Below are 23,542 nucleotides of genomic sequence, written 5' to 3'. Positions count from 1 at the left end.
CAACTTTTGCAGTGTACCCACAAATAGTAATTTGATAACCTGTTTGTTTTCAGTGGTGTCAATTGATGGTTAAATATTATCCCATCTATTGGAAGAACTCTCCCATATTTCTTAGGATTCTGTCATGGGATATTTCCAGGCACTTGAGAGGATAGATGGGACATTGGATCATGGAGAGTGATGGGAATCTACCTTATCCGTTCCACTGTAATGTGCATTTACAACTGGTCATACATTCTACCCTGCGTGGAACATTCTGAACCAGGTTGTTGTTATTGTAAACTATTAATTGAGCTGAAAATCTGCTTGTGATTATGCACTGTGAATAATATACTTTTCACGGGATTATGTTCTTTACAAAGCAGTGTCCCACCAGCAGTTCTACTATGGTCTGGACTTTCTGTCATGCTATTTAAACTATCTATTTGAGTGGGAGCGTGGAGGTACATTTCTACCAAAAGAGGTGTAAGTCACTCTTTCCCTCAGACAATCTGCTTAGCTCTGTGATCAGGGTCATGTCAAGCCATGGGAGCAGGAGATTGTATGAGTAGCTGGTGCACATCTCAAGTCCTGGTTATGTGACCACTGACACCAGGCAGACAATCTCTGAAGAGTATTGATAATGGCTGGGGTCGCCTGTCTGCCCAGAAGAAGGCAATGGCAAACTACTTCTGTAGAAAAATATGCCAAAAACAGTCATGGCAAACCCATCAACCTCCACTTTAAATATACCCAATGACCTGGCCTCCACAGCCATCAGTGGAAATGAATTCTACAGATTCTAGAGAATTCCCTCCTCATCTCTGTTCCAAAGGGGCATTGCCCTATTCTGAGCTGAGCCCTCTGGTATTGGACTCCCCCACTATAGGAAACATCCACTCCACATCCACTCTATCTAAGCCTTCCAATAACATGTAAACATGAACTGTTTATCTTTCTTCAAACAAGGGGAGCATTCGGCCCGTCGAACCTATTCCGCCGTTCAGTTAGCTCAAGGCTAAACCTGACGTCCACTCATATCAGAAGAGTCCACTGGGCCGTTCTCTTCGTTTTTGAATATTTTGCTCTTTAAATATAAAATTTGTCCTTTAGATTAGATAGTCTATTTCATATTTTCAGCAGCGTTTCTCTTTCTTGTAAAAAGGATAAAGCGTCCTATTTATAATCAGTTGGTGAACTTCAGTCCAGTGCTGGATAAGAATAGTTACTGCTCGGAACCTGCAGGGATGTTATGAATAAATAACCAAAAGGGGGCGCTGTAGTAACAGTTGTCTCAAAGCCCGGCACACGAAATACGGACCGAAGAAATATCCCGTGCGGAATCCTTTTGTGCTTAGGTTGCCGTTAAAAGATTTCTGCGCTCACTCACCCCACCCCCTGCTTTGGAAATTATGACGTTCACCAGTGAAAGTCTCAAACTTTGGGCGAATGAAGTTCGCCCCGGAAGCACGCGTCAGACTAGGGTGGAGCCGCAAGTTTGTGCGCGGTTCGAGTTTGGAAGTTGCAGGTGAGGAGCGTGTTGGTTACAGGTGACTGAGGAGTGATTTCAGTACACGCCGCACAGACTCCGGTGCAAGAATGCGGTCGAATAGTTGTGGGTCCGATCTGCTTCTGCCTCTGAGCGAGTGGCTCCGTTTACCCATAGAACAGGTATTAACTTGAGAAAATTCCGCTTTAGGACATTTATGTGTGAATGAAACTGTTTATGTTTTCCCAAAGATGTCATTCCGATCTTGGTAAAACATGGCTATTATTTAGCCTCAGGGACAGAGTTTGGTTTGTTGTTAGCTTTGATTCAGTCGACGGTTCTGTGTCAGAAGCTTGTGTGGTTTAAGCCCAAGTCCAGAAAATTCACTATTACGATCAGACTGACTCTGAGAGGCAACACGCTATTATAGATATCACGTTTGAAGTCAACTGTTACAATTAAGCCCATTTCTTGGGTTATAGGTCTCATGATATTTTTGGGAGTACTTTTCCAGAACTTATCCTTTAAAGAAATCTTTTAAAACTGCTCTCTGTAATAACTTAGTTGCTATTTCTTGGAAGTTGCTGTATTCAGACTACATTTCCTGCATTATAACCATGACCACAATTACAAGAGTGCTTAATTGGCTGTGGCATTTTAAGAGAGGCATAATATAAAGACCAAGTAGTTGACTGAAACAGTACTAATTGAGGGTTTATGTTCAGCTCTGGACACTTGGGTACAGAAGCTAAGCTGATATTTAGTGTGGTTTGGAAGGAGTGGACATCTTTAAAGGGAGTGGACATTTCAATAAATATTTAACTGAAGTTGTTTTTTTCTGACCAAGAATTCTGTTGTCTTGGGCAGTTTTTTTACCAAAAAAAAAAGCCCTAAATGGATTCTGACTGCAAGGTGTTCCTCTGCATTAGGAAACTTGTAGGAAAAGGTGACTTGAGGTTGTGAACAATTCACTTCCTTAAATACCAGTTGGCAAGTATTTTGACAGCAGAGGTGCTAGTTAAATGGAGACGCATCCTTGTTATCTAGCTACAATTGAAGTATTTATTCATTATTGAATATTGTGTGAGAATATGGTGAGCAGTTTTGCCTCCTTATCTAAGAAAGGGTGTTCTGGCATTGGAGAAGGTCCAGAGGAGGTTCATGAAAATGAGTTTGGGAACTAATGGGTTAACATATAAGCAGTATTTGATGACATTGGGCTTGTACACTCTGGAGTTTAGAAGAATGAGGGGTGATCTCACTGAAACCTCTGGAACATTGAAAGGCCTAGATGGAGTGGGCCTTGTGAAGATGTTTCCAAGAGTGGAGGAGACAAGGACCAAAGGTCAGATTCGTAGCACAAATGTGCCTCTTTAGAACTGAGATGAGGAATTTCTTTAGCCAGAGGGTGGTGAATCTGTGGAATTCATTGACACAGATGACTGTGGAAACCGAGCCAATGGGTAATTTTGAAAACAGAGGTTGAAAAGTTCTTGATTAGTGTCGAAGGTTACAGGGAGCAGGCAGGAGAATGGGGTTGAGAGGGATGATAAATCAACCATGATGAGCAGACTCAATGGGCTGAATGGCCTAATTCTGCTCCTGTGTCTCATGGTTTTACATTACTTTTAAATATATATTTTTACACAAATTTCTAAAGCTATTTGCTTTGTTTAATTAAGTAATAAGCAGATAGCCCTGTTGATTTAAAGATTTTGTGTTCCTTCAAAATAAGGTTGTAAATCTAAACCAAAACTCACAAGGTGTTGGAGGAATTCAACAGGCCAGGCAGCATCTATGGAAATATGTAAACAGTCAATCTTTCAAGCCAAGACCCTTCTTCAAGAATGAGAAGATGGGGAGCGGAAAGAGGCGAGCTGGAAGGTGATAGGTGAAGCCAGGAGGGTGGGAAACATCGAGGGCTAGAGAGGAAGGAATCTGATAGGAGAGGAGAATATTTGTATTTTTTCATCAGAACAAACTTTTTAAAATTGTGTAGCTGGTATACCTAAAATTGGAGGATGTTATTTTCATATGTGGGATGACCTTCTGTGGCAAAACAATGAATTCAAATTGAACTGTGCCTGTAAGAAGCTTAACCCATATATTTTATCTAAAAAGCTACATCCTTCTGTTGAGCTGACCCATAATGTCTCCCAGTTAGCTCCTGGTCTATGATGATTTAAGCACAGGAAAGCCAAGACAAATCAAGTTTTAAGTCTTGGAGTAGATCTTTGGGCCCATATGCACTGCTACTGGATTGAGTTTGTTGTATCACAGTTTGAGGTCTGATATATTCTCTGGAGTGTGAATGGACTAGCATCACAACTTGCAGTAGTTATGTTCATATGGTGCACTGTAGGCTCCCCCACAGTGATTTCTATGCTCCAGAATACTCTGCACAATCTGAAGTTGTAAGGTGCTGGATTACTGATTCAGCATCTTCAAAAAGCAATGCCTCAAAAAGGCAGCATCCATCAGTAAGGACTCCCATCACCCAGGACATGCCCTTTTCTCATTGCAACCATCAGGAAGGAGGTACAGGAGCCTGAAGACACACTCAATGCATCAGGAACAGCTTCTTCCTCTCCACTGTCAGATTTCTGAATGGACAATGAACTCATGTAGACTATATACATTCTATATATACTTGTAATTTGTAGTTATTATATATTACAATGTACTGCTGCTGTAAAACAACGCATTTCATGACATACAGCAGTGATGTTGAACCTAATTCTGAATCTATGAATAGAGACAGGCTTTCATTTATACAGCATCTTTCATGGTCCAAGGACTTATAGTAATTCGTTTCACAGCCAATGAAATATGCCTGAAGTAAAATCCCTGTTGCAGTTGTCAGAGATGTGCCAAGCAGCGTGCATACAGATAACAGTGTGATATGACTAGATGTACTGGTAGACAGAGTAATGTCGTCTCTGATACTGGGAAGAAAGCCATTGTTCAATTAACTGCATTGTCTGGTATGAGGAGGTGTGTACTGCACAGGATCGAAGTAAGCTGCGGAGAGTTGTAAACTCAGTTAGTTCCATTGTGGGCATGAGCCTCCAATGTTTTCAGGAGATTTTCAAGGAGCAATGACTCAAGAAGGTGGCATCAATCATTAAGGCCCCCCCATCACCCAAGTCATGCCTTATTCTGATTGCTACCATCAGGAAGGAGGTATAGGAGCCTGAAGGTACACACTCAGCAGTTCAGGAACAGCTTCTTCCCCCTCTGCCAACTGAGTTCTGAATGGACACTGAACCCATTAACATGACCTCACTTTTTTCCCCATTTTTACTCTACTTAATTTAAGTTTGATGTATTTAATTCATTTTTAAAATTATGTATTGCAAAGTACTGCTGCCGCATAACAAGAAGTTTCATGGCATATGCTGGTGACATTAAATCTGATTCTGAACTCCTGTCTGAAATGACATAGTGGGTTTCAATTTAAGATCATCTGAAGAATGCCGCCTGTGACAGTGAAGAACTCGGCAGTGATGTGTGAGGTGTACTGGATTATGTGTCTGTATCTCTGAAGTTGGACGTGAGCTTGTGACATCTGAGGACCAAGTGTGTGTTCCAGTTTGTAGATGGCCACTGTGTGCCTATGCTAATGGGTAAACAGATCATACATATGATGGGTTCCAATCATAACAACACGGATAATTCACCTACACTGGAAAATTGCCCAGGGATATACAGGTTTTTTTAAAAAGCGAAGGCTGAGCCTGACCCAACTAGTCGATATCAGCCTACTCTCAGTTGTTAGCCAATGACAGTAGGTGTCATTGAGGATGCTATCTAATGGTACCTATTCAGCATTAGCTAATGATAACCAATTGGGTTTTGCCAAGCCCTCTCGGCTCCAAACCCCATTGCACCCTTGAACCAGGTGATTGAATGGCAGAGCAGACTCAATGGGCCAAATAGGCTGATTCTGCTCCTGTGCCTTATGGTCTTGTGGACTAGTGTCGAGGAGAGAGCATGCACCAAAGAACTGTATTCCAGAGGTAAAGTGCGAACAACTGCCTGTGACTTTAAGGCAGCATTGAAATGAGTGTGGTATTGGGCCTCAGTAAACTGAAGTTAGGGAATGAAAAGGTTAATGTATGAGGAGTGTTTGATGCCTCTAGGCCTGTACTTGCTGGAACTTAGAAGAATGAAGAGGGATCTCATTGAACCCTATTGAATTTTGAAAGGCCTAGAAAGAGTGGATATGAGAAGGTGTTTCCAATAGCAGGGGAGTCTAGGCACAGCTTCAGGATGGAAAGATGTCCCTTTAGGACAGATGAAGAGGAATTTCTAGCCAGAGGATGATGTGTGGAATTCATTGCCGCAGATGACTGTGGAGGTCAGGTCATTGGATATATTTAAAATGAAGGCTGTAGGTTTTAGATTAGTAAGGGCATCAGAGGTTATGGGGTTGAGAGGGAAAATAAATCGGCTATAACTGAATGCTGGAGAAGAATTGATGGGTTGAATGACTCAAGTCTGCTCGTGCGTCTTATGACTGGAATTGAGGAGAAAGCTGTCAAATTGCTGGAGTAACAACCCATACTATGGAGATCAGATGGATCAGTTGAGAAATGTTATAATAACCATTGACTGACTCGCCACTTGTTCCTGTTCTGAGTTGATCTCGTGTTTAACAAATACTGGTGAGGTAAATGAATCATCTCATTGTGACAAGAAACTTCTGTTGCATTCCAGTGAACCGAGAGATTACCGAGCATTGATACTTGTGTATTACACAGCATGAAAACACAATTGGTAATCTTATCCCTGTTTCTCCCACAAATTGGGAATTGATTGTACTTAATGAAATAGTAGAATCTCTCTTGTTACAAGAACTTGTGTTTATATTTCTCTAATATTGTAACATAATTTCAGAAGTATTATCAACAAAGTTGATATCTTCATGTTATGATTCATCAGAAGTGACCACAAGCTGGTTAAAAAGCAGATGCAATCCGTAGTTCATGATCTGGATTTCAACACCTGTTCTTAAAGGACAATGCTCTGCTGCCACACTTAACAAACTCGGACCTATGTTGTCTCCAGATTATGTTTTTAAAAATAGCATTCCTTTTGAAAACCCCTCTTCAGACTGGCCTCTCCCTGTTAAACGTTTCTCCACCCCTGTGAGCATCCCGGTTTTCGGTCATTCCAGCAAAGTGACTGCACCTTGTCTTGTATAGACAGGGACTGCTTGAATTCCCAGCCTTAGCATTGATTTCTGACCTTCTCTAAGATGTGTCCTACATTCTGCTTGCTGGATCTCTCTTGGTCCCAGTAGTTCCTCTGTGATATGACTTGGTGCTAATTAATTTGATAATTGCTCCAATGAAGCACCTTGAGACATTTTCTTGTGTTAATGCTGCCACGTAAACGTAAATCTTTTTCAAAGTACAACCCTGAGATGGATTTTCCTGTGGATGTTCACAGTAAATACAAAGGAATCAATGAAAAAATGCACACACCACCAAGGTGTTGAAACAATCAATGTGCAAAAGACAACAAACTGTGCAAATACCAAAAAAGATCATGGATAATAAGCAATAAGTATCAAGATCATAAGTTGTAGAGTCCTTAAAAGAAAGTACATAGGTTGGGGAATTAATTGAGTGATGGGTGAGTGAAGTTTTCACCTCTGGTTCAGGAGCTTGATGGTTGAGTAACTGTTCCTGAACCTGGTGGTCTGGGTCCTCAGGTTCCTGTACCACCTTCCTGATGGCAGCAGTGAGAAGAGAGCATGGCCTGGAACATGAGGGTTTTTGATGACAGATGCTACTTTCCTGCAACAGCACTCCTTGTAGATGTGTTCATTGATAGAGAGGGCTTTACCTACGGTGAAATAGGCTGTATCCACTGCTTTTTGTAGGATTTTCTGTTCAAGGGCATTGGTGTTTCCAGGCTGTGATGCAGCCAGTCAATATACTCTCCACTACACATCTACAGAAGTTTGGCAAAGTATTATGAAGATAGAGGTTCAGTCATACCTTTGTAATGGCATTTATGTGCTAGCCCCAAGAGAGATCCTCTGAAGTGCTAACACCGAGCAATTTAAAGTTGCAGATCCTCTCCACTTCTGATTCTTGATGAGGATTGACTCATAGAAGAGATATTTCTCCTCAGTAATTAGCTTCTTGCTCTTGCTGACATTGAATAAGAGATTGTTGTTGTGGCGCCATTCAGCCAGATCGTCAGTCTCATTCCTATGTGCTGATTCATTGCCACCTTTGATTTGCCCAGCTACTGTGATAGCAGCGAGCTTGAATATGGCATTGGAGCTGTGCTTAGCCACACAGTCAGAAATGTAAGGTGAACTCGGGGACTCAGCACACAACCTTGTGGAACACCTGTACTGATGGAGATTGTGGAGGGAATGTTCTTTTCAATCTAAAGCATTACAAAGTTACACAGAATATTTTTTCTTTGCAGGTAAATTTTGCCATGTGCCAAGTTTTTGGATTGTTTGCAGCCTTCTTGTTTCGGCACTACCTCCACCCAAGCAAGAGCAGCCATGTCATTAGGCATGTGGTGGTCACCCTTCTGGGTCTTCACTTTGCATTCTTCTGCTTTGGCAGGTAAGCAGTAGTGTTAATTCAGTCACTAGCCCTGTTCTTCTGATTCAGGTGCAAGTTCATTGAAACCAAGCCCTGGCATTGTGGGTTTCCGTAACAAAGGCAAGAGGTTTACCATGAACAGTCAATGATAGTAATATCATTGTCAGGTCAGGCAGCATTAGTGGAGAGAGAAATAGACTTAACAGTTTGGATCAAAAGCCTTTCATCAGAACTGGGAAACTGAGACATAAACAGGTTTAAAAAGTGTTTGTAACTAGTTAAACTTGACTTTCCTCAAGCCGGAGGTGAAATATTGTAGACTGCAGATGCTGGAATGGGGATCCAAACATGCACACTACTGGAAGAACATTGGGAGTTCAAAATTCAAAGTAAGTTTATTATCAAAGTTCATATGTGTCACCATATACAGCCCTGTGATTGGTTTTCTTGTGGGAATTCACAGTAGATACAAGAAGCGCAATAGAATCAAAGAAATACCATACCCAACAGGTCAGACAAACAATCAATGTGTAAAAGACAACAAACTGTGCAAATGTAAAAGGAAAGATAAATAAATAAGCAATCAGTATCAAGAACATGAGATGAAGAGTCCTTGAAAGTGAGTCCATAGGTTCTGGGAATAGTTCAGTTTTGGGGTTAGTGAAGTTACTGCCTTTGGTTCAAGAGCCTAATGGTTGAAGGTTAATAACTGCTCCTGAACCTGATGGTAGAGGTTCTGGGGCACCTGTACCATCTTCCTGATAGCAGTTGTGAGAAGAGAATGTGGCCTGGATGGTGGGGGTCTTTGTTGGATGCTGCTTTCCTACAATAGCGCTCAATGTAGATGTGCTCAGTGATGGAAAAGGTTGTACCCACAATAGACTTGACCTTTTGTAGGCTTTTCTGGACTTGTAGGCTTGGTGTTTCCATACCAGGTCATGGTGTAACCAGTCAATATACTCTCTACCACACATCTATAGAGGCACTGCCTTGCTTTCCTCGTAATGACAATAGGACTCGATGGCAATCACTTGTCATGTGCCATGTCATACGATGTGGACGATCATGGTCTCATGACCATGACTGTTCTTGGCAAATTTTTCTGCAGAAGTACTTTGCCACTGCCTTTTTCTGGGCAGTGTCTTTACAAGACAGATGACCCCAGACGTTATGAATACTCTTCAGAGATTGCCTGGCGTCAGTGATTGTATAACCAGGACTTGTGATATGCACCAGTTGTTCATTCAACCATCCACCACCTGCTCCCATGGCTTCACTTGACCCTGATCGGGGTGGGGAGGGGGTGCGTGGGGAGGTGCACAAAGCAGGTGTTACACTTTGCCCAAGGGTAACCTGCAGGCTAGTGGAAGGAAGGAGTGCCTTAAACCTCCTTTGGTAGGGACGTATCTTCACCTTGTCACCCTCAGTGGCAATAAGTCACTAATAAAACCGAGGCCAAACCCATGGTCCATGGTCAGAGTGGTACACAAGCTTTTAAGGGAGAATGATACCTCCTCCATATATATGCACATTCATCCCCTGGCCTGTGTTGGCTTCTGACGGTTTATTTTTATTATTTTTTTGCAGATCCTTTCATAGAATGGCACCTGCGCAGGCAAAATACATATATTGATGTTTTGAGTTGAGATTTTGTATCAGGACTGAAGGGGAAGAGGAAAGATTGCCAGTAGTGAACAGTGAGGGGGGATGGGACAGAGGCTGGAGGGTGACGGCGGAGGAGAAAAAACTGTTCCAAACGAGTGTGAATATTCAGGCTCCTGTACCTCCTACACAATGCTTGTAATAAGCATCAGTGTCAGGTTATTATCATTGATATATGTCATGAAACTTACTTTTTGTGAAAGCAAATATTAAAAAAATACTAATTACAATAAAAATAAAGTGTGAAAGAGGTAGTGTTTATGGACCATTCAGAAATCTGATGGTAGAGGGGAAGAAGCTGTTCCTGAATCATTGAGTGTGGGTCCTCACACTCTATACCTCCTCCCAGATGGTGGTGATGAGAAGAGGGCATGCCCCTAACGGTGAGGTTCCTTAGTGATGGATGTTGCCTTCTTGAGGCACTGCCTCTTCAAGATGTCTTCGATATTGGGGAGGGGTTATGATTGTGGAACTGGCTGAGTCTACAGAACTCAGTACATTGGAGCCTCCACACCAGATGTAATTAGTCAGAATGATTCCACCTTGCATTGTAAAAAAAATTGCAACAATCTTTGATGACATACCAAATCTCCTCAAACTCCTGATGAAGTATAGTTGTTGGTGTGCCTTCTTCATGATTGCATCAATGTGCTGGGACCAGGACAGATCCTGGTGAAGATGTCCTCCCTATAAAGAGAGAGATAAAGATTTAAAGTTTATAAGAGAACTATAACAGATATGCAGTGAATTATTTTATGTAACAAGTTGTGATCTGGTATGCACTGTTGGAAAAGTTGCTAGACACAGATCCATTAGAAACTATCAAATGGAAGTTAAGGAGTAACGTGAAGAGTGGTGAGGAAAATGCAGAGGAAGAGAGAATAATTATGTGGTTCTGTTGAAAAGCTGGCATAGTCTCATGACACAAAATAAACCACCTCATTCTGCATGATTCTAACTCATTCAATTTATCTACCTGCTTACTACAAATTGTAGTGAATCCAGTGATTCATTTATTGTTGAACTGTCACAATTCTTTGTTCCATTGTTCTTGCAAAAATAAAAAGCAGTTTGGATTTGCTCTGAAAACTCATGACTGCATCCCTGCCAATGTAACCTTCTACCCTTCTCCCCGATACATAGGCTGATGAATAAAGAACCAATAAAAATATAAGCCAATGTAGGAGTGCCTGTCGGCATTCACATGCACGTGAATGTAATTGTGTGTATGTACTCTTGTAATTGTCTGTGCACGTATGTGTGGATATAGGCAGAGGAAGTGGGTGAAGCAGAGCCAGAGGCCATGGCAGGACAAGCCACTGCACGGGATGTACCATTGCTAAATATCAGAGGTGACCAACATAAGTTCTACCAATGGCTGGAAATATCAGGGCTGAGGGACAGCACAGAGGCGCTGCACAAGAACAGGCACTGAGCACCAGAGCAATAGAAGCAGGGGTCTGTCAGACAAGACCCACGATGCAGACAGTGCAAGGAATCCACTGAAACCATCCAACACGTATTAGCAGGGTGCAAGATGCAGGCAGGTTCAGCATACACTGAACGGTACAATCACGTTGCAGGGATTGTGTACAGGAACATCTATGCTGGATATGGGTTGGAAAATGACAGAAATAAGACCCTGTGGGGCTTCAAAATACAGACTGACAAGCAGATACTGGCCCACCAGCCAGTCATAGTAATACTAGACAAGGAACAGCAGTAGTAATAGATGTGGCAATCCTGAATGACAGTAACATCAGGAAGAGAGAATATGAGATGCTGGAGAAATACCAGGGCTTGAAAGTGCAGGTAGAAAGGTGGAGGAAGGTTAAAGCCAGAGTAATCCTGGTGGTGATAGGAGTACTTGAGATTGTGACACCTGGAGTGGTAGAGTGGCTCCAACAAGTCCCAGGAACAACATCTGAGATGTTGGTCCAGACGAGTGCACTACTAGAAACAGCAAGGAAACTATGCCGAACACTCAAGCTCCCAGACCTTTGGTAGAGGACCTAATATTGAGGGAAAAATACACATAAGGGGTGAGGGAAAGGGAAAAGTGTGTGTGTGTGTGTGTGTGTGTGTGTGTGTACACACACAGACACACACACAATCAGTGGCCACATATTTGGGTACAGGAGTGGAACCCGATGTGCTCTTCTGTTGCTGTAGCCTGTCCACTTCAATATTCAATGTGTTGTGCATTCTGAGATGTTCTTCTGCACACTGCTGTTACAATGCATGGCTATTTGAGTTGCTGTCGCCTTCCTTTCAGGCTAAACCAGTCTGGCCATTCTCCTCTGACCTCTGTCATTAACAGGGTGTTTTTACCAGTAGAACTACCACTCACTGGATGTAGTTTTGTTTATCACACCTTTCTCCAGGTATGAAAATCCCAGGAGATCAGCAGTTCTTATGATTCTCAAACTACCCTGTCTGGCACCAACAATCATTCCACAGTCAGAGTCACTGAGGTCACATTTCTTCCCCACTTTGATGTTTGTTCTGAACCACGACTGAACCTCTTGATCATGCCTGTATGTTTTTCCTGGACTGAGTTGTTGCTATGTGATTGGCTGATTTGATATTTGTATTAATGAGCAGGATTACAGGTGTCCCTAATAAACTGTCCACAGAGTCAATATGTTTAGATATAGTTATTTTCTGTATGTGTGTATAATAACACCTTATTGAAAAAAATGTCCATTACAGACTCTGAAAATATGGCAAATGTGCCATGTGTACTTTGATCCCTTGTGTCTGATGTGAAAATGAGTGGAACATAAATGTATTAACATAAAGCTGAGTACAATTTAGGATTTCGATCTGTTTTTCCATTTTAGTGGTCAACTTGTAACTCTGGAAGAAGATGGGAGTGCTGTCGGCATTCGTATGCCAATGCTATTCTCAGAGTTTACAGCAATAAGTCAGATGAGTGCAGGTTCACCACAAGGCCATGTGCTTAGCCCCTTGGCCTACTTGTTATATACTCATGACTGTGTGGCTAAGCACAGCTCCAATGCCATATTTGAGTTTGATGAAGACACCACTGCCATTGGCCGAATCGAAGTTGCTGATAGACAATAGACAATAGGTGCAGAAGTAGACCATTTGGCCCCTCAAGTCTGCACCACCATTCTGAGATCATGGCTGATCATTCACTATCAATACCCAGTCCCTGCCTTGTCCCCATATCCCTTGATTCCCCTATCCATCAGATATCTATCTAGCTCCTTCTTGAAAGCATCCAGAGAATTGGCCTCCACCATCTTCCGAGGCAGTGCATTCCACACCTCCACAACTCTCTGGGTGAAGAAGCTCTTCCTCAACTCTGTTTTAAATAACTGACCTCTTATTCTCAATCCATGCCCTCTGGTACTGGACTCTCCCAACATCTGGAACATATTTCCTGCCTCAATCCTATCAAATCCTTTAATTATCTTAAACGTTTCAATCAGATCCCCTCTCAATCTCCTCAATTCCAGTGTGTACAAGCCCAATCTCTCCAATCTCTCTGCCCTGCCATCCCAGGAATCAACCTAGTGAATCTACGCTGCACTTCCTCAATTGCCAGAATGTCCTTCCTTAAACCTGGAGACCAAAACTGTACACAATATTCCAGGTGTGGTCTCACCAGGGCCCTGTACAAATGCAAAAGGACATCCTTGCTCTTGTACTCAATTCCCCTTGTAATAAAGGCCAACATTCCATTTGCCCTTTTCACTGCCTGTTGCACTTGCTCATTCACCTTCATTGACTGGTGAACTAGGACTCCTAGGTCTCTTTGCATTTCTCCCTTACCTAACTCTACACCGTTCAGCCAATACTCTGCCCTCTTGTTCCTGCTTCCAAAGTGGATAACTTCACATTTATTCACATTGAATGACATCTGCCAAGTATCTGCCCACTCACCCAGCCTATCCAAGTCTCCCTGTATTCTCCTAACGTCCTCTTCGCATGTCACACTGCCACCCAGTTTAGTATTGTCAGCAAACTTGCTGATATAGTTTTCAATGCCCTCATCTAAATCGTTGACATAAATTGTAAAGAGCTGTGGTCCCAATACAGAGCCCTGTGGTACCCCACTAGTCACCTCCAGCCAGTCCGAGAAACACCCATTCACTGCTACCCTTTGCTTTCTATCTGCCAACCAGTTTTCTATCCATGTTGAAACCCTGCCCCCAATGCCATGAGCTCTGATTTTACTCACCAATCTCCTAAGTGGCACCTTTTCGAATGCCTTCTGAAAATCTAGGTACACAACATCCACTGGTTTACCCTCGTCTAACATCCTTGTTACACCCTCAAAAAAACTCCCAACAGATTAGTCAAGCATGATTTGCCCTTGGTAAATCCATGCTGGCTCGGCCTAATCCTATTACTGCCATCAAGATGTGCCACTATTTTGTCCTTAATAATGGACTCAAGCATCTTCCCCACGACTGACGTTAGGCTAACAGGGCGATAGTTCTCTGTTTTCTCCTTCCCTCCCTTCTTGAAAAGTGGGATAACATTAGCCACTCTCCAATCTTCAGGAACTGATCCTGAATCTAAGGAACATTGGAAAATGATTACCAATGCATCCGCAATTTCCTGAGCCACCTCTTTTAGAACCCTCGGATGCAGACCATCTGGGCCCGGGGATTTATTAGCCTTCAGTCCTACCAGTCTACTCATCACAGTTTCTTTTCTAATGTCAATCTGTCTCAATTCCTCTGATATCTTCTGACCCTGGCCCATCCATACATCTGGGAGATTGCTTGTGTTCTCCCTGGTGAAGACAGATCTAAAGTACGCATTAAATTCTGTTGCCATTTCCCTGTTTCCCATAACAATTTCTCCCAATTCATTCTTCAAGGGGCCAACATTGTTCTTAACTATCTTCCTTCTCTTCACATGGCTAAAAAAGCTTTTGCTATCCCCTTTTATATTCCTGGCTAGACTGAGCTCATACCTGATTTTTTCTCTCCGTATTGCTTTTTTAGTTAAGATCTGCTGTTCCTTGAAACTTTCCCAATCATCTGTATTCCCACTCATCTTAGCCCTGTCATACTTCTTTTTCTTTAATGCTATACAATCTCTGACTTCCTTTGTCAACCACTGTGGCCCCTTCCCCGTCTTTGAATCCTTTCTTCTCATTGGAATGAACTGCTTTTGCATCTTTTGTATTATCCCCAAGAATATCTGCCATTGCTGATCCACTGTCTTTCCTGCCAGGGCATCCGCCCATTTAACTTTGGCCAGCTCTTCCCTCGTGGCTCCGTAGTCTCCTTTATTTAATTGCAACACTGACACCTCTGATCTGCCCTTATCCCTCTCAAATTGTAGATAAAAACTTATCTTGTTATGATCACTACTTCCTAATGGCTCCTTCAAGATCACTTATCAATTCCTGTTCATTACACATCACCAAGTCCAAAATAGCCTCGTTCCTGGTTGGCTCAAGCACAAGCTGTTCCAAAAATACATCCCTTAGACACTCCACAAACTCCCTATCCTGGGGTCCAGCACCTACCTGATTCTCCCAGTTCACCTGCATGTTGAAATCTCCCATAACGACTGCATTACCTTTAGCACATGCCAATGTTAACTCCCTAATCAACTTGTACCCAATATCCACTCTACTGTTTGGGGGCCTGTACACAACACCCATTAGGGTCTTTTTACCTTTACTGTTCCTCAGCTCAATCCACACAGACTCTACTTCCCCTGTTCCCAAGTCACCTCTTGCTGAATCTCATTCCTCACCAACAGGGCCACCCCACCCCCCTTCCCATATTTCTGTCTCTACGATAGCACGTATACCCTGGTACACTCAATTCCCAGGCCTGATCCCCTTGCAGCCATGTCTCCGTTATCCCAACAATATCGTAGTTCCCCATTTTCATCTGAGCTTCAAGCTCATCTGTCTTATTTCTGACACTACGCGCATTCAAGTATAGAATTTTTAGTCCATTCCTCCTCTCTTTGCTTAAAACACTGTCTACTGTACCTAACCCAGCTCCTTGAACTTCCATCGGGCTAATTGCACCTTGAATTTTGATGACCTTCTCAAGATCACCCAAACCTTCTACATATTTAACCCCATGAATGAATGATGAATCAGTATATAGGAGGGAGACTGAAAATCTGGCTGACAGGTGCCACAACAACAACCTCTCACTCAATGTCATCAAGACCAAGGAGATGATTATTGACTTCAGGAGGAGGAAACCAGAGGTCCATGAACCAGGCCTCATCGGGGGATCTGAGGTGGACAGAATCAGCAACTTCAAATTCCTCAGTGTTATCATTTCAGAGGATTTATCCTGGGTCCTGCATGTGAGCACAATTACAAAGAGAGCACAGTAATGCCTCTACTTAGAAGTTTGTGAAGATTTAGCATGACTTCTAAAACATTGACAAACCTCTACGAATGTGTGGTGGACAGTATACTGACTGGTTGCATCATTTTCCTGATATGGAAACACCAATGTCCTGGTATGAAAAATCCTACAGCCTTTTCCATCATGGGTGAAGCCCTTCCTAACATTGAGCACACTTATATGGAGAGCTGTTGCAGAAAAGCTGCGTCCATTATCACGGACCCCTCCACTCAGGCCATGCTTTCTTCTCACTGCTGCCATCATGAAGAAGGTACAGGAGCCTCAAGACGCATACCACCGGGTCCAGGAATGGTCATTATGCCTTAACCATCGGGCTCTTGAACTATAGGGTATAACTTCACTCACCCCAATCCTGAACTGTTCCCACAACCCATGGATTCTCTTTCAAGGACTCTTCATCTTGTGTTCCAGTTATTTATTGCTTATTTATTTATTATTAGTATTATTCTTTTTGTATTTACACTGTTTGCTGTCTCCTGCATTTTGGTTGTTTGCCCGACCTGTTGGATACGGTCTTTCATTGATTCTATTGTGTTTCTTATACTTACTAGGTATGCCTACAAAAAATTCATCTAAGGGTTGTAAGTGATGACATATGTATTTTGATAATAAATTTGCTTTGAACTTTGGTACAGGAATTGTCTGCAATAATTGAATCACCACAAATATTTTTCCAGCCTGAGTATCCAAAGTACAGTAATTCATTTTAATTTCTTCAGGCTGAGTCTGAAAGCACAAAGAAATATTTCAAGAATTCTTTGCACCTGATATTTAATAAATGTTTTCATCTACAGTTGATACACATTCAAATTTCACATTTGGCATCCAAGATCTAATGGACTGATCCTCGTCTAATTAGTAATAACACACTTTCCTGTTTGTCAGCTGCAGTGTTGTGTCAGCTGGCCAATTCTTGTCTATTTAAGACGATAAGATATATTCCGACCTTCACAGCGGGGGGGGGGGGGAGTGGGGAATCGCAAATACCTCCCAAAATGAACAGCAGAGAGCCATGACTTTCCTTGACTAATCAAAAGTCCTATTTTTCAAACCCTGACTCTGTAGCCAGATCGACAAAATTATTGATCGCTCATTTTCTTAAAGTGCCAAAAAATTTCCTTTTTGATCTATGCCTACATTTAATAGACTGCCTTTCCAGTTGTGCTGATGGGTGGGATCAAAGGGTAGATCTTGTTTTGTTGGAAAAATGCTACTACTGTTTTTGGATTGAACCTGGCCTACAGTTTACACATTCTAGTCCTTCCTATGTAGGTTGGGAAAATGAAATTAATGATTTTGGCTGTTTATGCTGATGCAAAAATATCCCAACAACTGACTAGTCTTTGCTTGTCACACTAATCCTTAGTTTGCACCTTGGAAGGTAGCTATTTACCTCATTGTGTCTCTGAAGGTTCTTTAAAGAGCAACTTCCTTGGCTTCATTCCCCTATTCTTTCCTCATTTTCCTGCAATTGTTTTAGCCACTACGAAATGTATCCAATTACCTCTCGAAGCCATCATAATTCTTTCTCCGTGACCTGTCTGGCTGATTCATTCCAGATTACAACACACCACTCCAAGTTTTGTTTCCTCTTACCCTCACACTCGGTCACAAGATTCACTGATGTTATTGCTAGATACGTAGCTTTTTCTGATTACACCTCCAAGAGAACCACAACCTTGTCTTAGGATTTGGAGCCTTGCATGTTTCAGTGACCTGGAGAGCTATGTTGGCTAGAGTCAGAGCTCTGCTTTAGGACTTGGTCAGGTCACCCAGGTCAAAAGATCAAGGACAGATGAAGAGTGGTCCACCCGTTCTCCAGGTTCAGCTCAGGACTAACAATTCTGACTGGTCAAACAAAACTGTTACAGAAACAGCAATGAAGAATCCTTCTATCTCTGTGTTTGATGGTATGGACAGACAGAGATGTAGGATCTTCATTGCTGCCCTAAATGCCAGCAGCAGACGGGCAGTGAATAAGTAAGTTTCTCATTGGAACATACAACAGAACATGACAGTGCAGGCCATTCAGCCCACGATATTGTGCCGATCAATCTAAACCTTCTCTTCCACATAGGCACATGGATGATGGAAAAATGGAGGGCTATCTAAGAGTTTCTTAAATGTCCCTCATGTGACTGCATCTACCTGCATTCCATGCACCCACCGCTCTGAGTTTAGAAAAAAAATCTTGACATCCCATCCGTACATTCCTCTAATCACTGAAAAATTATGCCCCCCTGTATTAGCCATTTTCATCCAAGGAAAAAGTCTCTGGCTGTCCATTTGATCTATGCCTCTTATCATCTTGTACAGATCTATAAAGTCACATGCTCACTCCCTTGCTCCAAAGAGAAAAGCCCAGCTTGCTCAACTTATCTTCATAAGACATGCTTGTTAATCCAAGCAGCATTCCAATAAACCTCCTCTCTGCCCTCTCTCAAGCTTCCACATCCTTCCTATAATGAGGTGACCAGAACTGAGCACAATGCTTCAAGAGTGGTCTAACCAGGGTTTTATAGAGCTCCAACATTATCTCACTGCTCTTGAAATTAATCCCCTGACTAATGAAAGCCAACACACCATTAGCCTTCTCAGCGACCCTATCAGATATGGATGTGGACCCAAGATCCCTCTGTTCCTCCATACTGCTTAGAATCCTGCCATTAACTCTGTATTCCCCCTTCAACTTTGACCTTCCAAAGTGAATCAAATCACTCTTTGCTGGGTTGAACTTCAACTGATAATTGTTTATTATGTTCTTTGGTTTCAGAAAGAAAAACACCAATTTATCTAGTTTAAGTTTTACAATCTGGGTTATCGTTTGGCCCATCGAGTTTGCTCAGCCATTTCATCATGGCTGAGCCAATTTTCCTTTCAGCCCCAATCTCCTGCCTTCTCCCCATAACCCTTCATGCCCTGACCAAACAAGAATCTATCAACCTTTGCCTTAAATATACATAAAGACTTGGCCTCCACAGCTGCCTATGGCAAAGAATTCCATACTGTTAGATGGTTATGGATCAAAACTTCACTGCCGGGACTTGAGCACAGACCAGGCTAACAACCGATGCAGACTTTGAGAGTTACTTGTCATTTTGACCAGACAGTAAAACAAGTTATTACCTCTCACTGCATCAGGCAGAGGGGACAACTTCATTCAACTTTGCTCACCCCATCACTAACTTGTTCCCACAACCTATGGACTCACTTTCAAGGACTCTTCATCTCATGTTCTCGAAGCTTGTTGTTTCTTTATTATTGTTTTTATTTTTTCTCAGCCCAGGCTGGTAAAACCTGAGTAATGGCCACAGACAGTTACACTCATTTCTCAATTGCAAGGAACTTTTGGACTATTCTAGAGGTGCTTAGTATTGTGGCTTTCTGGAGATTTACGTAAATATTGCTGTGTAGCCCTAATAGTTTAATGCTGTCGGATAGTGACTTTGGGTTGATACCAGTTGTAGATATTACTGTTGGGACAGTGTACACCCTGTTCATGTTCCATAGTCTTTCAATTTCCTTTTTTTAATTCAACATAATTCTGGTGTCTTTGCTTATTGATTTCTGTATGTTTTTTTTTTGGAATGACTATCTATTAAGTTGTTCTTCCTTCTTTATCCTGTAATATTATATCTAGACAGTTAATATGGATTTCCCAATCTGTAGTAATGGATCAGTTGTAATATAATTTGTTGGACTCTGACTCTAAAGCTGGATCAGGCTATATTTAGAATAAGGTACGGACTCTTTTATGTTGTATTTTAAAGCAAGGTTTTGGTGAAAGGTGGTTGTGACTAGATTTTGCCTGTGTAAGTAATTAGATTGAGTTAAACTGCTGCAGGATCCTGTAACGTGCTGAATAGTTTCTGGTTTCTCTTGGCATTTTCTGCATTTATCATCTTGAGTTTGTCGGTCTTTTATGATGTATTTTTAATAACTTTTGTGTTAACCACTTGGTGATGTATCGCCACAAGGAACTCCTCAGCTTCTGGGAAGAGGTCTCCAACTCTGAGCCAGGCGTTCAAAGCTTCCTTGTCATCATCTAGTCTGCTCAGACTGTGGGGATGTCTTCCATGGAAGGTCATGCTCTTCCATTGGTTGATCTTTTCTTTTGTAATAAGTGTCTTCAAGTGCACATAGTGTTTTCTAAAATTTATCATTTTAGTTCTTATTTCTCATTGTAAGTTCTCTAGATCTGTTTTTGGACCAAGATATAATGCCAAAAGAATATGTCAATATGGGAATACTGACTATGTTTATTGCCTTTGATGTAATTTTACCGTTGAGCTTTGGCAGATTGTAAAGCCTTGAAGTAAGTTCTGTCAAAGGCTTTTCTTTTATCGCATTATGATCTATTTTCTTTGCTTGTTCATATCCCAGACACTTATGTTTTATATTCATCTGTCAGTTGTATTGTTCAGTTTTGTGTTCAATTAGCTCTATTGCACCTTTCTTTATGTGTAATGTTCTACATTTATCCAGTCCAAAGTTCATGTCCGTATCTTTCAAAAATAGTTCTACTATTTAACTTAATTGCTTTAGCTTTTTTGATGAAAGAGCATATAATTTCAAATCATCCATGTATAGAAGGTGTGTCAATGCATAATTTGTTTAGTTGTCTCTGATTTGATACCCTATTTTTGTCCAAATCAGTAAATTAGAAAGCAAATTTAAAGCTAGACAAAACCATACTGGGCTTAGTGAGTTGCCTTCGAAAATGCCTCTATTTACTTTGATAACAGTGGTTGTTTCCTTTTGGTTGTTAATAGATGGGATGATTATAGTACGCAAATGCTTCATCAGATGTTGTCGGAACTTCACAAAAATTGGGTGCAGTGTGTGTGTATCGAACTTTAATTAACCATTAGTGTGGGACAGAGTCAAATACATTTTGATAGTCAATATAACAATGTGAAAAATTTGTTTTTACTGCAGTGCTTGGTTTAGAATTATGGAATCTATTATCAGACATTCTTTACATTCTTTCATACTCTCACAGTATCTTTCTATAAGTACACTGTAGTTATCTAAGTGAGTGGTGATTAGTTGTGAAGATGAACGATGTTACATTTTTATTATAGTTTGCAAACAGGTACTAGGATGATATTTTGATGGGATTATTATTATTATTTTTCTTCTTGCACAGTTTGTTGTCCTTTACACATTAATTGTTTGTCCTGTTGGGGGCAGTCTTTCATTAACCCTATAGTGTTTTTGTATTTACGGTGAATGCCCACAAGAAAATTGAATTTCATGGTTCCTGTTATCCTAGTTAAAACTTGTTTCTCAAATAATATTGCTAAATCCAAGATTTCATATTACAAGTCATTGGGGCTTGCTGTTTGCAAAATGCCTTGGTGTATAACAGTGAAAGAATTTCAAAGACACTTCATTGGATGTAAATTGTTAAAGGTCTGTAGTGAGGAACGCAAATGCAATGTTAGCATTCTCTTCAAGAGGATTAGAATATAAGAGCAAGGATGTAATGTAGAACCTTTATAAAGCACTGGTGAGGCCTTATGTGGACTATTGTGAGTGGGTTTGGGCCCCTTATCTTTGAAAGGATAAGGTGGTGTGGATGGTGTGGCTTTGAGTAAGGAAAGTAGGGGAATCCAGGAGGTAGGGCTGGAGGAGATGCAGGCCTTGCTCTTGTCCAACAGATTTGAGGCTTTAACTCCCTGTGAGGGCAGGAGCGGGGACTGTGGGGAGGATGAGCAACCTGTCCATAGCACCATGGAGTGGGGGGCCATTCCGGAGGGGGGAGTCAATAGAAATGTTGTAGTAATAGGGGACAGTATCGTCAGGGGGATAGATAGGGTTCTCTGCAACCGAGAGCGAGAGTCCCAAAGGCTATGTTACCTGCCTGGTGCCAGGGTTAAGGACATCTCTTCTGGGCTGGAGAGAAACTTGCAGTGGGAGGGCGAGGATCCAGTTGTCTTAGTACACGTCGGTACTAATGACATAGATAGGACAAGGAAGAAGGTTCTGTTACAGGAATATGAGCAGCTAGGGGTCAAATTAAAAAACAGAACCTCAAGGGTAATAATCTCTGGATTATTACCTGAGCCACGAGCAAATTTGGCTAGGTTAAATAAAATTAGGGAGTTAAACGCGTGGCTCAAAGACTGGTGTGGGAGAAGTGGGCTTTGCTTCTTGGGACACTGGCACCAGTACTGGGACAGGAGAGAACTATTCCAGAGGGATGGGCTTCACCTGAACCGGGCTGGGGTTTGTGTCCTGGCGAATCATATAACTAGGGCTGCAGAGAGGTCTTTAAACTAACTAGTGGTGGGGGGGGAGGATTCTAGAGAGCAAATAATTAAAAAGACAATGGAGAAGGTAATGGATGTAGGTAAAAGTGGAGGAATAAAAAGACAGAGTGTGTCAGGAGGGGAAAGAATTATATGGAGATAAGCGTAAAGTTGTAGAAAAGGACAAGTTAGGAAATAAGTGTCAAACATATTTGAAAGTCCTTTATTTGAATGCACGTAGTATTAGGAATAAAATTGATGAGTTGACGGTACAAATAATTACGTATGGTTATGATATTGTGGTAATTACGGAAACATGGCTGCAGGGTGACCAGGACTGGGAATTAAACATACAAGGGTATTCGACAATTAGGAGAGACAGGCAAGAAGGAAAAGGAGGTGGGGTGGCTATGTTAATAAAGCAAGAAGTCACTGCAATAAAGCGAAATGATATTGACTCAAAGGATCAGGATAACGAAACAATTTGGGTAGAAATAAGAAATAGTAAAGGGAAAAAAGCAGTGGTGGGAGTAGTCTATAGGCCTCCAAACAGCTGTAACTCAGTTGGTCGGAGCATAAATCCGAAAATAATTGGGGCTTGTAATAAGGGAACAGCTATAATTATGGGGGATTTTAACTTTCATATTGACTGGACTAATCAAGTTGGACATGGCAGCCTTGAAGAAGAGTTTATTGAGTGTATTCGGGATGGGTTCCTTGAACAATACGTTACTGAGCTGACAAGGGGGCAAGCAGTCTTAGATCTGGTCCTGTGTAATGAGACAGGACTAATAAAAAATGTCCTAGTAAAGGATCCCCTTGGAATGAGTGACCATAACATGGTCAAATTCCATATTCAATTAGAGGATGAGAGGGTTGGATCTCAAACAAGCGTACTGAGCTTAAATAAAGGAGACTATGATAGTATGAGAGTGGAATTGCTTAAGATGGATTGGGAAAATAGATTAAAGGATAGATCGGTACTTGATCAGTGGTGTATATTTAAGGAGTTATTTTACAATTATCAAGAAAAATATATTCCACTGAAGAAAAAAGGGTGTAAAAGAAAAAATAGTTATCCGTGGCTAAGTAAAGAAATAAAGCAAAGTATACGACTAAAAAGAAAGTTATATAAGGTAGCTAAATCTATATAACCATATAACAATCACAGCACGGAAACAGGCCATCTTGGCCCTC

General features: G+C 41.6%; 1 protein-coding gene across 1 annotated transcript in view; it reads left to right on the top strand.

Moving 5' to 3' along the window:
• The first annotated feature begins 1,330 nt into the window (after positions 1 to 1,330).
• The window catches only part of LOC132383593 (lysophospholipid acyltransferase 2-like), a 97,626-nt gene continuing 75,414 nt past the window's right edge, over positions 1,331 to 23,542 (top strand). The window contains exons 1-2 of the mRNA XM_059954755.1: positions 1,331 to 1,650; positions 7,919 to 8,064. Coding sequence (XP_059810738.1) covers positions 1,579 to 1,650; positions 7,919 to 8,064 — 218 coding nt within the window. The 5' untranslated portion in view covers positions 1,331 to 1,578. The remainder of the gene's footprint in view (positions 1,651 to 7,918; positions 8,065 to 23,542) is intronic.

The sequence above is a fragment of the Hypanus sabinus genome, chromosome 30 (assembly GCF_030144855.1).
Source record: "Hypanus sabinus isolate sHypSab1 chromosome 30, sHypSab1.hap1, whole genome shotgun sequence".
In the NCBI taxonomy this organism is placed as follows: Eukaryota; Metazoa; Chordata; class Chondrichthyes; order Myliobatiformes; family Dasyatidae; genus Hypanus; species Hypanus sabinus.
The sequence above is the reverse complement of the archived record's forward strand: the minus strand, read 5'-3'. Positions and strand labels throughout refer to the sequence as shown.